Source organism: Myotis myotis, unplaced genomic scaffold (assembly GCF_014108235.1).
Source record: "Myotis myotis isolate mMyoMyo1 unplaced genomic scaffold, mMyoMyo1.p scaffold_m19_p_10, whole genome shotgun sequence".
Taxonomy (NCBI): Eukaryota; Metazoa; Chordata; class Mammalia; order Chiroptera; family Vespertilionidae; genus Myotis; species Myotis myotis.
In genome coordinates, this window is record NW_023416314.1 from 78,374,682 (window position 1) to 78,389,364 (window position 14,683).

Below are 14,683 nucleotides of genomic sequence, written 5' to 3' on the forward strand. Positions count from 1 at the left end.
GAACCATTCCTGACACAAAGGAAGTGCCTTTCTGCTCCCTGTAACTGGAGAGCCAATGGCGGGTCATCTGAGGCTAGAGGCCCCAAAGCATGTGTATGTGCTGGGGAAGAGGTTGGCGGTCTCAGGCAGGATAAACTGAGGGCTGATGGGTGAGGAGGTGGTGTAGCTTAGGCCAGAAAGCAACAACCCTAGTGGGGCCCCATTTTATCCCAACAGCCCTGGGACCCAGGCAGGGTAGGTCGTCCATTGTTCAGAGGGGAAGACTGAGGAGCCAGTCTGGGACAAGCAGTTCTCCTGATCCTGAGTGTCCCCATTCCCTCCTCCTCCTTAATAAGGACCCTCACACAACACCTACCTGTGTGGGTGTAGAATGGAATCTAGTCCCTTCCAGTCCCAGCTATGGGTGGCTGCCTCAGCTCTGGGACCCTTGCCATACCAGGCCAAGAGGGCAGGGGAAAGCAGGGCTCCAGGACTCCGTGAGAGCCAGAGAACTACGTGTGTGGCTCTTGGTGTCTGGTGTGACTTTGGGAGGTGCTGCTGCCTAGCTCCTGGAACAGCAGTAGAAAATTCAAGACTACCCCCCCCCCCACACACACACACACAGGAGCTCACAAGTATCATCTTCACGTGTATCACCTCTGAGGGCTCAGAACAGCTCCCATCCACTAAGGCTCTGGTCAGGGGTGAGTGGGTCTGGGTCCTGGTGGAGGGTGGGAGTGGGTCAGCAGCAAGGGCTGCTTCAGGGGCTGGAGGAAAAGGGTTCCCAGGGGTATGAGGGCAGATAGGGCCAGACTATGCTTCTGTGCAACTATGCTTCTTATCTGGAGGTGGAAAGAGGAGAAGGAGAGGAGGGAGGGAGCATGTGGGCGCCTGTAAAGGTACCTGTGTCTCTGACACACACACACACACACACACACACACTCCCACCCCCACCCCCAGGACGCTCCAGCCCAAGGTTGACCAGTGGGGCCCAGGAATGTCCAGCAATGCCACAGTGTCCAGATACTTTCCGAACCTAAATGTCCCCTTCTGTAAGCGAGGCAAGGGGCTGGCCACCTTGGTGTCCGGACTCAGCAAGGCTGCCAGGGAAAGATGCCCGCATCAGAAGATGCCGCCCGGAGAATGTTCATCGGCAGCCTCCGAGTCAGGGCTGCCCCCTCCTCTTCTCACTCCCCTTCCCCTCCTCCTCCCCAGCTCCGCCGCTGGGCCCCCGCCCCCGCCCCGCCTCCAGTATGCGATGGGGGGCGGGCAGCGGGCAGAGCCGTGAGCCGAGCAGCCCAGCGGACGCCGCCACCTGATCCCATCCAGGCGCGGAGCGACGGGTGCTCGGTGCGCAGGGCCCGGCGCCCTCGGACCCACAGCGGATTTCAGGAAAAGGGTTGGGAGGCGGCGACCACCCGCCACCGCCACCGGGGACGGAGGCAGAGCCCGCGCGTGAGTCCTGCGGTCTCCAACCTGGGCGGGGAGGAGGGGTCGACCAGTCCCGGACGGGGGGCGACGGATGGGCGGGAGCGTGTCCTAGGGGCGCAGTGCCTGGAGAGCATGAGGAGGGGCGCGTGTCTGGGGAGCGGGAGAGGACTGGGTGAGAGGGCGAATCTGGCCTCTCCCCTAAGAGCAGATGCCGGTGACAGATCCCTGGGGGAGGTTGGGATGAAACTGAGGGAATGGAGGTGGGGGAGGTAGATGGTGATGGAGAGAGCAGGGGAGGGGAATTCGGATACACGGATGACGTTGGGGACAGGGAAAGGGGGCTGGAGGGACCTGGTGCAGGCGGAGGAAAAAGGAAGGAAAGGAGGGAGGTGGAAAGATACTTGATCTCCTGGGACACTCATTTGCAGCCTCCTTAGCCTTTGGCCCTTCTCTCTAGGGAGAAACTGTTTACCGGACTGTGCCATCCTCAAGTGAGGATGGAGTCTCCAGGTCAGCCAAAGGTCAGGTCCTCAGGTCTGGGTGGTCCAGGCCAGGGCGCCCTCCTCCTCTAAATGCACCACTGTTGGCCCTAGAGCTTGGAGGACAGAGGAGGGCTTGCTTGGGGGTGGGTGGGCACCCAGGCCAGTTTGCAGAGCTCTGGCTAGCTGTTCCATTTCTTCTTTGGCTCCCTGGAGAAGGGAAAGCAATTTGCAGCAGCCTGAGGTAGGTTGTGCTGACTAAAATTAGCCCTGATATTCTGATGAGGTTGGGCACCCTGGCCTGTCTGGGGTGGCTCAGGGAAACTCTCCATGGAGAAGACAGAAGGGAAGCCGGGAAGTAGTTTGAAGCCTATGAGGGGCCTGGCCCCAGCAGACCCTCCCCACAACAGCCTGGAGACCACAGAAGCGGACAGCCCCTCCCAGGTGTCCGGACCCTGACTCCATCTCCAGCAGAGGCACCAAGGATTGAACTTGCCACGGGAAGGGAGGCTGCCTCTAATGTGCGAGCAGCACTCTCTTGGGACCTGGAATGTTTATCCTGGCTGAGTGCCCACCCCAAGGAGACAGGGGTACTGATTTCAAACACCTGCAGGTATCATGGTCTGTGTGGTCTAGGAGGGTAGAACTGGCCACATGCAGAGCGGAAGGTGTAAGGGGACAAGTGAGGATCCTAGCTATCCCAGAGAGAACTTCTGAACAGCCAGCGCTGCTCAGAAATGGACCAGGCTGTATATGAAGGTGATGAGCATTCTGTCATCGATGGTGGCCAAGCAGAAACTCGTGCCTGGGGAATTCTTGTGCTCATGATGGCTGGTTCCAAGTGAGCCTCACATAGGGTCTGGCTGGCTGGCTCCCCGGGGCTAAAGGGAATGGCACGGAGGGAACCACCAAGCAGCCCATCGCCCTCTCATCGCCTGTGTGACCTGGTTGAAGCATCTCCCAGAGAAAATTCCACCATAGCTCCCTCCAGGCTTGACATGTTTGGCTGACCCAGAGTCCTCTGAAAAATAGGGTGGTTTCAAGGAGTTTAGCAAAGATGGGAATAGGCTGGGCCCTCACTTTGCCCCTTTGGGGAACTCCTGCCTGACCACCAAGTCCTCTAAGCAGGATAAATGACAAAGGGAAGGCCTCCATCCTGCAAGGGCCACTGGCTCTGACTTCCTCCTGAAGGTTGCCCACCCAGACAGAGCCAGCCCTCCTCTGCCCCAGCAGGGGTGGGGGTGGACTTGCTCCTTGGTTGTCCTCTGTGGCTGGACCCTTCACCGCCCTTGGCTCCAGGTGGATTAAGTCTGTCTGCAAGCTGATGGAGGAAACAAGGTGCTGGGGCTGGGAAGGAAGGGAAAGACATAACCAGACATCTTTCCACCCCATCAGGTTTCAGTGTAATCCAGGATTAATTGTGTGCGGGGAAGAAGAGGGACTGGAAGCCAAGCCCAGGGCCCCCAGGAAAGGTGATGGTCAAAAGAGTTTTCACATTACCTCACCCCTCCTGGGACTCAGGTGTCCTAGTTCCACACATGCACATGCCCGTAAGGTTCCAGGCTCCCCCTCCCTTTTGGAGAGGAGGGTATATGAGGCTGAATCTGAACCAGAACCTGAAGACTAGGCCGCTGGGGCAGAGACCCCACCCTACCTGACAGGCATTGCTACTGAAGCTGACTTTCCACTGGAGTTGCCAAGGGCTGTGCTGCCCTTGAGCCAAAGCATTCATGTGTGGGTGACTGGCCGGAAAGCAGGCTCCTCTGGCTCTCACACCTGTCACTCACCTGGAATGCAGGCCCACCTCCAGATTCTCAGCAGGGCAATGAGCAGGAGCCCCTCTGCATCCCCACACCCTGCCCCACGCCCAAGCTGCCATCCACTGCCTCTCACTGTAGAGGAAGCTGATGGGGTGGCCAGGGTTTCAGGTGTCTGGGGATGGAATCCAGGTAGGGTTCCAGGATTTCAAGTCCCTCGTGGATTTATTGGTCTTGAACCCTCAGAGCAGGAGCCCAGGTGGGAGGGCTCAGGGCTCAGAAGCGGGCAGAAGTGCCAGAGTTCAGGGCAGGCTGGGGAAACCAGTTCTTTTTGGAAGCAGCACACCTATCTAAGGGTATGGACTCTGGAGCCAGAAAGAGCAGGTCTGATCCCGGATTCTGCTAATACCAGCTCTGTGGCCCAGCCAAGGGGCTTCATTTTTAGAGCCTCAGTTTCCTTGTCTATATAGTAGAAATAATATGTTAGGGTTGATGTGATTAAACAGGATTAAGTATATAATAGCATAGTACAAACAGTAAGTCCCTGTGTCAGAGACTTGAGAAGGTGAAGGTTTGGTCAGTGTTTCTGAGGAGCTCAGTTTCTGGGGGGTCAAGACCAACCCTTGGCCGAAGCCATCAGGGAAGGAGGGGAAACCTTGAGTTGAGACTTCTGTGACCTGAGCCAAGCCGCGGTGCCAAGGCAAGTCTACTGGGTAGACAGATACAAACGGCCACGAGACAAAGAGGAATTGGGGGCACAGAGAGAAGCAGAGACAGGGCTTAAGGGAGTGGCTATAGCCTGAAGGGCTGGCCACACCCCAGAGCCTGTAATTCCACCCAAGGCTAAGTTATCTGGAGCCCTGTGGAGATAGGGTCTTGGTGACGGGAGGCAGGAATCTGATCTTCCCTGGCCTCTCTGCTCACCCCACTCTTGGGAGCTCTCCTTTGCAGCAGTCTGCGGGGGCTGAGAGCCCATCTCTTCTGCCCACCGCAAACCTGTTTGCCTTCTTCCCCTGCCAGGCCTCTCCGGAACACTGGCCCTGCTACCAGAGCCTCAGGAGCCCCCATGAGTGCCAGCAGCGGGTGTCCTGGATAGCAAGACCCTGGCTAGTCCAGGGGTGGGTACGACATCATGCCACCCATCCTCCAGCGCCTGCAGCAGGCCACCAAGATGATGAGCCGCAGGAGAATCCTGCTGCTGGTGCTAGGGTGCAGCACCTTGAGCCTCCTCATCCACCAGGGTGCACAACTCAGCTGGTAAGGGGCGGGGCCTCGGTGAGGGGGCGGGGCCCAGGGCAGTTTGGTATTCAGGGGGCCAGCTGCCTGGTTAACACCAGAACCGAGAGCCCTTCTTCCCATTCCTTGCACCTGCCAGAAGTCTGTCTTCTGCTGGGCTTCGTTCCTTCCCTCAATCCCAGTGATGGCGAACCTTTTGAGCTCGGCGTGTCAGCATTTTGAAAAACCCTAACTTAACTCTGGTGCCGTGTCACATAGAGACATTTTTTGATATTTGCAACCATAGTAAAACAAAGATTTATATTTTTGATATTTATTTTATATATTTAAATGCCATTTAACAAAGAAAAATCAACCAAAAAAATGAGTTCGTGTGTCACCTCTGACACGCGTGTCATAGGTTCGCCATCACTGCTCTATCCTGAAGTGCTTTCCACACATCTCTTTATTTTTTAAAAAAAATATATTTACATTGATTTCAGAGCTGAAGGGAGAGGGAGAGAGATATAGAAACATCAATGATGAGAGAGAATCATTGATCGGCCGCCTCCCACATGCCACACACTGGGGATCAAGCCCACTCCTGGGCATGTGCCCTGATCAGGAATCGAACCATAACCTCCTGGTTCATAGGTCGATGCTCAATGAGCCACGCTGGCCGGGCACCATACATCTCTTTAGATCCACACACCCTCCCGGGGCATGGATTGATCTTCATTGAAATGGGAGTGACTTGCTCAAAGTCAGAGTGAGTCAGTGACTAAACTAGGACTCTAATCCAGTCCGAATCCAGTGCCTCCCCAAAGGACTGCAAACAACTTCTCACTACTTCTGTTGTGCTGGGCAAGTCTCTCACTTCTCTGAGCCCGTTCCCTCATCTGTAAAATAGAAATGATGTTATGTGTGATCCAGCTAGTCACCCTGACACAGGATACCATGTGACTAATAGGAGCCCCGACCCTACTCCTGGCTCACGTGTGAACCCACCAAATACCTGCACCCCTCAGAGCCTTAACTTCCCCATTTTCTGCATGGTCTGCCCAGGAGAATGACGTGAGTGGGCCCGATCCCCGTGATTTGCTGGTCTTTAAAAGGGCGTCTGTGTAGACATTATCCTGAACCCAAATCAGCCACAGATAGGAAATCTCAATGGTGTTCTCAAAGCTGCTTAGCCTTTCCTCATTCCATTAGGACTAGGGCGCAGAAAAGAAACAGGAGAGTGGCTCCAAGTCTGAAAAGATCTCACCGGTTTACCTGTAAGCCCAAACATCCTTTCAGGATCAGGGAAACAAATGAAAGCTTCATGAAGGCTAGGACTGTTATCTGTTCTCTATACTATCATATTTCTTGAGCCTAGAACAGTGCCTGGCACATAGGAGATGATTAAAAAAATATTGGCCGAATGAACGAGTAAAGCTCCAGAGGTCTTAACAGAATCACATGACAAATGGTTTGCCTCAAAGCCCTTGCCTCTGATCCACAAGGCGAGGAGCCAGTGAAAAAGTAAAAGTGAAAAACAAGAGAGAGCAAGAAGACTTGGCGACTTTATCTGGGCGGCCAGACTTATGTAAATGACTTTTTTCTTCTAAACCTCCGTTTCTACATCTTTAGAGTGGAATTCCTCAAGGATCTCCAAGGGCCATTCTCCCTCTATTAGTTATCTATTTCTGTGTAACCAAATTACCTCAAAACTTAGCAGCTGAACACATCAAACATTTATTATCTCACTTCTGTGGGTCAGGAACCCAGGTGGGGCTTAGCTGGGTACCTCGGCTTAAGCTCTCTCATGGGGCTGCAGTCTCATCTGAAGGTCTGATTGGAAGGGCTCCCCTTCCAAGCTCACTCATGTGGTTGTTGGCAGACTTCAGTTCCTCAAGCAGGGTGATGGACTGAAGGCCCAGTTCCTTGGTAACTGCTGCCATGGGATGCCTCCCCATAGGGTGGCTCACCACCTACAGGAGTTGTCCTAGATAAGACACCGAGATAGAAGCCATAGTCTTTTTATAGTGCAATCTCACAAGTGACATCCATCGTTTCTGCCCTATTCTATTCCTTAGAGACATCAATAAGTCCCGCCCTTACTCAAGGGGAAGGAAATACACAACAGCATGAATACCAGGAGGCCAGCAGGGATCACGTGGGTCATCTTAGAGGCCGCCTACCATACCCCTCTACTGCTCTGTGGGTAAAGCCCAAAACGGGCTGCTCTGTAGCCCACCCCAACCATCCTCGGGCAGGGGCAGGGCTCACAGCCTCTCACACCCTCCTCCCTGCACCCCTCCCTGGACCCTGCAGGTACCCCAAGCTGTTCCCTCTGAGCTGCCCGCCTCTGCAGGACTCCCCACCGCGCCCCAAGCACATGACCGTGGCCTTCCTGAAGACGCACAAGACGGCGGGCACCACGGTGCAGAACATCCTGTTCCGCTTCGCCGAGCGCCACAACCTGACGGTGGCCTTGCCGCACCCGCGGTGCGAGCACCAGTTCTGCTACCCACGCAACTTCTCGGCGCACTTCGTGCACCCGGCCACGCGCCCGCCGCACGTGCTGGCCAGCCACCTGCGCTTCGACCGCGCGGAGCTCGAGGGCCTCATGCCACCGGGCACCGTCTACGTCACCATCCTGCGGGAGCCCGCGGCCATGTTCGAGTCCCTCTTCACCTACTACAACCAGTACTGCCCGGCCTTCCGGCGCGTGCCCAACGCGTCCCTCGAGGCCTTCCTGCGCGCGCCCCAGGCCTACTACCGCGCGGGCGAGCACTTCGCCATGTTCGCGCACAACACGCTGGCCTACGACCTGGGCGGCGACCACGAGCGCAGCCCGCGCGACGACCCCGCCTACCTGGCGGGCCTCATCCGCCAGGTGGAGGAGGTCTTCTCGCTGGTCATGATCGCCGAGTACTTCGACGAGTCGCTCGTGCTGCTGCGGCGCCTGCTGGCCTGGGACCTGGACGACGTGCTCTACGCCAAGCTCAACGCGCGCGCCGCCGGCTCGCGCCTGGCCGCCATCCCCGAGGCGCTGGCGCGGGCCGCGCGCGCCTGGAACGCGCTGGACGCCGGCCTCTACGACCACTTCAACGCCACCTTCTGGCGCCGCGTGGCGCGGGCCGGCCGCGCGTGCGTGGAGCGCGAGGCGCGCGAGCTGCGCGAGGCCCGGGAGCGCCTGCTGCGGCGCTGCTTCGGCGACGAGCCGGTGCTGCGGCCGGCGGCGCAGATCCGCACCAAGCAGCTGCAGCCCTGGCAGCCCAGCCGCAAGGTGGACATCATGGGCTACGACCTGCCCGGCGAGGGCGCTGGCGCGGCCACCGAGGCCTGCCTCAAGCTGGCCATGCCCGAGGTCCAGTACTCCAGCTACCTGCTGCGCAAGCAGAAGCGCCGGCTGGGTGTGCGGACCCGGCCCGAGCCCGTCCTGGACAATCCCCCGCCGCCTCGGCCCATCCGGGCGCTGCCCCGCGGCCCCCAAGGCCACTGAGCTCCGGGAGTCAGGCCTTGGGGCTGGGGGCTACCTCCAGGTCCTGCCGCATCAGGACCCCCTCTTCCGAGGGGCTTAAGCCCCACGCTGTACGGGGGGGCGGGGGAGCCTTCTGAGCCCGCCTCCCTGGGCTGGGCTGAACCCCCTCCCCCGGGAGGGAGCTGATAGGCTCAGTGGAGCCCCAGGCGTCCCCTCCTCCTTCCGGGGTGGGGGTCTGAGACCTGCCCGGAGCCGCCCTCCCCATGGCTGGGCTGAGCCCTCCGCCAGTTTCCAAGCGGGTGGGCCGGGCTGCAGCGAGGAGCTGCGCCGCCGGCCTCCCGGAGCCCCTGCTTTTCCTCACAGGGGCCAGGGGTCCCCACACCATCTGTCTTCCAGGTTCCACTCTCACCACAGACCTAAGCTGCTCCCAGACTCCCAGAACCAAGAGTTCTTGGGTTGGGCTTTTTGTTTTGTTTTGTTTTGTTTTTTAATAAAAATATCTCTCAAATGTGCAGGTTAGATGGCAGTCATTGAAAGCCAGATTCCCCACATTGGCTGAGGCAGGTGCCCAAGGGTAGCTGTGGTCACCAGGAGGATCAGGACTCCGCCTCGGGCTTCCCCTGCTCTTCCCGGAGGCTCACCCTTGATTGACTGAGCCACCTCAGCCCACTCATTTCCTTTGAGAAAATGTAAATCATTTTCATTCAATTCAGCGACATTTATTGAGCATCATCTCGAACGAACAGGGATGCAGATGAACAAGGCAGCTAGAGCCCTTCTCCTTATGGGGCTCATGGGGAGACGCTGAAACGAGCAGTTACCTAAGAGGAAGGACTGTGGGGAGGCGGGGGAGGGGGGGGCCACACAGCAGCTCCTTGGGCAGAGTGGAGGCCAGAGGAGGATCTTTCCAGGTAGGGAGGTGCTGAACTCAGAATTTCACCTCCTCTTTTTGAGTCGCTGACTTTACCACCGGCCTTCCTTCCCACAAGGTCCAGATGTAAATGAGGACCATTCCCTGCCCCTGATGTCCTTTAGTATAGCAAGGCGTTCAGCACCTTCAAATGACACCTCTCTTAAAACTAGCAGAGAATCAGGACTTTTTCTGTTACTTTCTTTTCTACTTTACAATGGACAGCTACATTGACGTATCTGGACAAGTAAGCATAGCTAACATGGTCTATGTGCCAGCCACTGTTTAAAGGATTTATATATATATTACTAGAGGCCCAGTGCATGAAATTCGTGCACTGGCAGGGGTCCCTCAGCAGATGTCCGACTGCTGGCCTAGGCCTGCTTCCTGTGGGTAGCGGGCCTAAGCCGGCAGTCGGACATCCTTAGCACTGCTGCAGAGGCCGGAGAGGCTACCACCACTGCCGCTGCGCTTGCCAGCCGTGAGCCCACCGATGCATGATTGGGGCTGGGGAGGGATGTGGGAGGTTGGCCAGCCAGGGAAGGACCATAGGAGAGCTCCAGGGCATGTCCAACCCATCTCACTCAGTTCAGATTGGCTGGACCCCAGTAGCAAGCTAACCTACTGGTCAGAGCATCTGCTCCCTGGTGGTCAGTGCATGTCATAGTGAGCAGTTGAGCGACCTTAGCATATTATTAGCATATTACTCTTTGATTGGTTGAATGGCCAACTGGACGAATGGACACTTAGCATATTAGGCTTTTATTATATAGGATGAGATAGGTACCATTTCATGGGTGAGGGAACTGAGACTTGGAAAGGTTATGTGACACTCAGGGTTACACTCGGGGATAGAGCGTCAGCCTGTGGACCGAAGGGTCCCGGGTTCAATTCCAGTCAAGGGCACGTACCTCAGTTGCAGGCTCCTCCCTGACCCTCCAGCATGTGGGCTCCTTTATAAACCTGCCCCCTTTCAGCAGAGAGCACGACTATGGACTCAGAAAAATCTGGATGCAGGGACTAACTGGGAACAACAGGCACTGGGAGACGGTTTCTCCTTTGACGTAGGAGCAAGGACAGACCCTAAGTAAGCGCCGAATTGAATGTTAGCCTTCAGTGGCTGAGCAAGGGGCCCCTGGGACACCTTGGTCCAAACATCTCCAGCTTCAGCCACATCCCGGGGGAAGAGGCTCTAGCCCCTGGAACCCCAATGCTCTGCCAAGAGGCTCCTTCCATCAACACACGTGACGCTGCTCAGTCTGTGCCCGCCCTACAGGGTTCCAGAGCTTTGGCAGCAGGTGAAATGTGGTCCCTGCCTGGAGGAGCTCACGATAACCTCTGGGCAGATGTACAAGTAGCAGCCGGGGTGAGGGCTCGATGGAGGCTGTTGCTTCCACAGGTGCTTTGGAGCTCAAACTCTGGCTCTGCCACTTACTGGTTACATGACTTTGGTCTTAGTTTTTGAGCCTCACTTTGCGCGCCTTTGAAATGAACCATTTCCCTGGTGGGGAATGAACAGTGTTTGACATGAGGCGCCCAGCACAGTGCCTGGCACATGGAAATGCTCCCACAGCTCTGCTGTTGTCAGGGTTCCTCCAGGACTGACACCCTCCACATTGTAGATGCTACTGGCAGGCACATCAGTTCTTCTAGTAAAAGTTTCCCAGCAGGTGGAAGAAAGCATTTTGAAGTAAGGGTGTCTTTTCTCACTTTGCCCAAAGGCATTGTGCGGGCAAGCAGCAGTCTTGATGCTGGTGGTCACGGAAGGATGTGCAGAGTGAGGTGGGAGCAGAGAGGAGGATAGGGGTGTCTGGAGAGGCTCCCTGGAGGAAGGATGTCCGAGCTGAGAACAGGACGGGGAGGGTACTCCAGACAGAAGCACTGACATCAGGTTGTGAACGGCCTTGAATGTCATGCTTAGAAGTTCGGGTTGTTCGGCATGGGACACTGGAGTAAACGGAATGGCCAGAGATGACCAGCAGGGACAGAGATGCCCGACTGTCCCCAGAGCAGAGGGGGTCACCATCAGCCCATCTGTAGCCCATCCCTGACCCAGCAGCACCCGAGGTAGGGACCTCGGTTGGAGACGATGGGAAGTCCCTGAGTTTGCAGGAGAAAGGCCTTTAATAAAGTGCAAATGCTGCAGGGAGAAGGCACATTGACAAGAGCAGTGGCACCAGCTAATGTTTACTGAGCACTGCTATGTGCTAGCTGCTTTTCTATGTGCTTTATATATTTTAACTTCATTCTTACAACTGGTGAGATAAGGGTTATTCTTGTACCTCTTTCACAGAAGGGGAAACTGAGGTACAAAATAGGTGAAGTGCCCAGGCTTACCCAGCTGGGAGAAGCCGCGCTAGGACAGAGGCAGAGCAGAGCGCTGGGGCTCCCAAACCCCAGTTTCCACCACTGGGATATATTGTCTCGCCCGCTCTCACACACCCAGCAATCCCTGCAGGCTCATTATTAAAGAGCCTTCTTAGATAAGCCCCCTGGGCTTGAGTGGGAGGAAGGAAGGCAGGGCACAGAGAGAGGAAGGTGGCAATCTGCCAACACAGTTGGGCAGCTTCCCAGGAGAAGCTAGTGGAGTGGAAAGGGGACTGGAGAGCAAGAGGACAGGAACAGCCTCCTCCACCCCCATTCCAATTTCATGGGGTTTTCACAACACTGGCCGGGCACTTGAGTCACAGTCCGATACCCCATTACAAATGGGGGACTGAGTTCCAGAGAGGGGGTGTGGCTTCCAGGGGTGGCCTAGAGCCAGACCAGAGGCAGGAGTGAGGACACTCCCATGCACTGGAGCCACAAGAGGCAAGATCCTGGGTCCTCGATCCCACTTGTGTCTCCAGCTCTGTCTCGGTACTGGCACCCCCATTCACCCCAATTCTTGGTGTCTCTTCAGTGTCTCCCTCACCCTTTCCCCGGCGTCACCGTGTCCTGTACCTTCCGAATAACTGACATCTGCCACCTCTCTTTCCCCACAACGTCTGCCTTCGTCCAAGCCATCAGTTTCTCCTCTGGTTACATCAGCAGCCTCCTAACTGACCTACTGCCTCAGGCTCCCCACACAGACCCAGTCTCCTCTCCGTGTGCAGAGCGACCCTGCTTGAAGCCACCTGATCCTCTCACTCCCTTGTTGAAACACCGCCCTCCCTTACCAGGCCCACAGGGCCCACCCTAGCCTGACCTGCCCCCCCCCCAAAAAATAACCTTTCAGCTGCACCTCCATTGTCCCCCAGCCACACTGGGTGACCCACCATTTTCCTGAAAGCTGAATTTTACCAGCCAGTGGTTGAACACAATGAAATTACATGAAACATTAAATTAAAGCTCATGTAAATTAAATTATATACACTGACCATTAATCAATTATAGCAACAACAAAGGTAATAAATGCTCATAATTCATTACTTTCTAATTAGCTTACTGGATTTTACTATTATTTATATCTTAAGCGTATCTATAGCTATTGTATGTATCTGGTGCAAATCTTGTGGAACGGTGTGCTGCTTACACACATCTCATACAGACGGCGTTCAGTGACTTACATTGGCAACATGCAATCAGCCATGATGGGAGTAGCTACGCTACAGATCATCAAACACTGCAAATCAGAGACTGACCTATTGTTTTGTTGCTCACCTAGACCAGGGATCAACAAACTACAAGCCAAATCTGGCCCACCACCAGTTTTTAATAAAGATTTATTGGAACACAGCCACACTCATTCATTTGCTTACTGTTCTGAGGCATTTTGTACTACAATAGCAGAGCTGAGCAGTTGCAGTGAAGGCTGCCTGGCCCCCAAAGCCTAAAATGTTTACTATTTGGCCCTTCAGGGGAAGCTGGCACACTCTCAGGGAGCTACGCATGCACCTGGAAGAGGAGTGACAGAGACTGGAGGATCTGGTGAAAGCGGGAGGGAGGAGCGGTGGGCCCAGCTGCTGCCCCCGCCAACAGGGTGAGCTGGCAAGTTAGGGTCTCCGTGAGTGAGCTGCAACTGCTCCTGGCGGCCCTGCGCCCACCTTCCTAGCGGAAAAGGATACAGCTCCTGTTTCATGCCCACTCTCCAAATCTTGCACAAAATGTCACCTGTGGCCCACGCTAAGTCAGGACCGCAGGGAAGAGAATTCTGGGAAACATAGTTTCAGTTGAGCGAAAAGGACACTGCAAATTCCCTGCAGCTCCAGATGTTAACTTGAATATTATACCCATGGAGACCAATTAGCATCCAAGACTGTTAGCGATTGAAGTCCACACTCCGGAGGCCCTCAGACTTGTGCTGTGGTTATTCCGCCCGTCCCAGAATTTATTGGGAGATGAGTGCTCAGTAGCTGGCAGAATCCTCCCCAACTGGAAATCCCTGCAATTGTCCTCCCACACCTGCCAAGTTACAAACCAAAAGCAATACCAGAACCCTGTAGAAACTGCAGAAGTGAGTGCCTCCATCCAGGATGTGAGCGATGCAAGGGTAGCGATTCCAGCCACATATCCTTGTAACTCACCTTTTTGCAGGCGAAAAAGGAAACTTAATGATGTGCTGAGGCCAATCACAGCCACAATTCTTGGTTTGATATCTTTACTGGAGAAAATCAATAGAAACCCCAGCGCCTGGTGTGCGGCTATTGAACTCACGTTTTCTCTTACAGGCCCATGAGTATGGGAAGTTACACTCCGTTTGCATTTACATGTCTTTACTGCCTTGCCCCGGGTTTTGAAATTCTTCTGCAAACTGCAAGGTCCAGAGTCATGATCGTCTTAACAACACAGAGAACACTATGCTGATACATTCAATTGATGCCATGATGCTAACTGAACTCTGTGAGCAGGAAACAGCAAGCATCGTAGGTGCCTTAGACATATGTGTGCCAAAGTCAGAGGTGAACCCTGTGGAAGTTCAAGGGCCTGCCATATCAGGAAAGTTTCTAGGGGACCAGATTCTTGGGAATGTCAGATATCTTCGTGGTTTTTTTTTTTTTTTAAATTGTTATTGTTTCAGAGAGGAAGGGAGAGGGAAAGAGAGAAATAGAAACATCAATGATGAGAGAGGATCATCAATCAGCTGCCTCCTGCACAGCCCACACTGGGGATCAAACCCGCAGCCCGGGGCACATGCCTTGACTGGGAATTGAACCGTGACCTCCTGGTTCATGGGTCGATGCTCAACCACTGAGCCATGCTAGCTGGGTTGTCAGATATCTTCTAATGTGAGAGACAAGATCCTGTCCCCTATACCATACACCATAAATAGGAGCAATGCATGGTATGTCTTTTGGGTTTCGGAGCCAACATATATCACCTTTAGACAAGGTGCTTTGACTCATTTACTAGGTAGCATATAAATCTGACTATGTTAGCTCTGGGTCTAAAAAAAAGGCTCTTCAACAGTCCAAGCTGTGATACAAGCTGCCCTATACGTGGGCATTCTGCCTGGTAGATCCAC

The 14,683-nt window shown here is 55.0% G+C and overlaps 1 protein-coding gene across 1 annotated transcript; it reads left to right on the forward strand.

Moving 5' to 3' along the window:
- Nucleotides 1–1,254: 1,254 nt before the first annotated feature.
- GAL3ST3 (galactose-3-O-sulfotransferase 3) lies at nucleotides 1,255–8,875 on the forward strand. Its single transcript, XM_036326574.1, has 3 exons — nucleotides 1,255–1,434; nucleotides 4,667–4,903; nucleotides 7,178–8,875. The coding sequence occupies exons 2-3, from the start codon at nucleotides 4,779–4,781 to the stop codon at nucleotides 8,349–8,351; spliced, it is 1,299 nt and encodes a 432-aa protein (XP_036182467.1). The 5' UTR covers nucleotides 1,255–1,434; nucleotides 4,667–4,778; the 3' UTR covers nucleotides 8,352–8,875.
- Nucleotides 8,876–14,683: the final 5,808 nt, after the last annotated feature.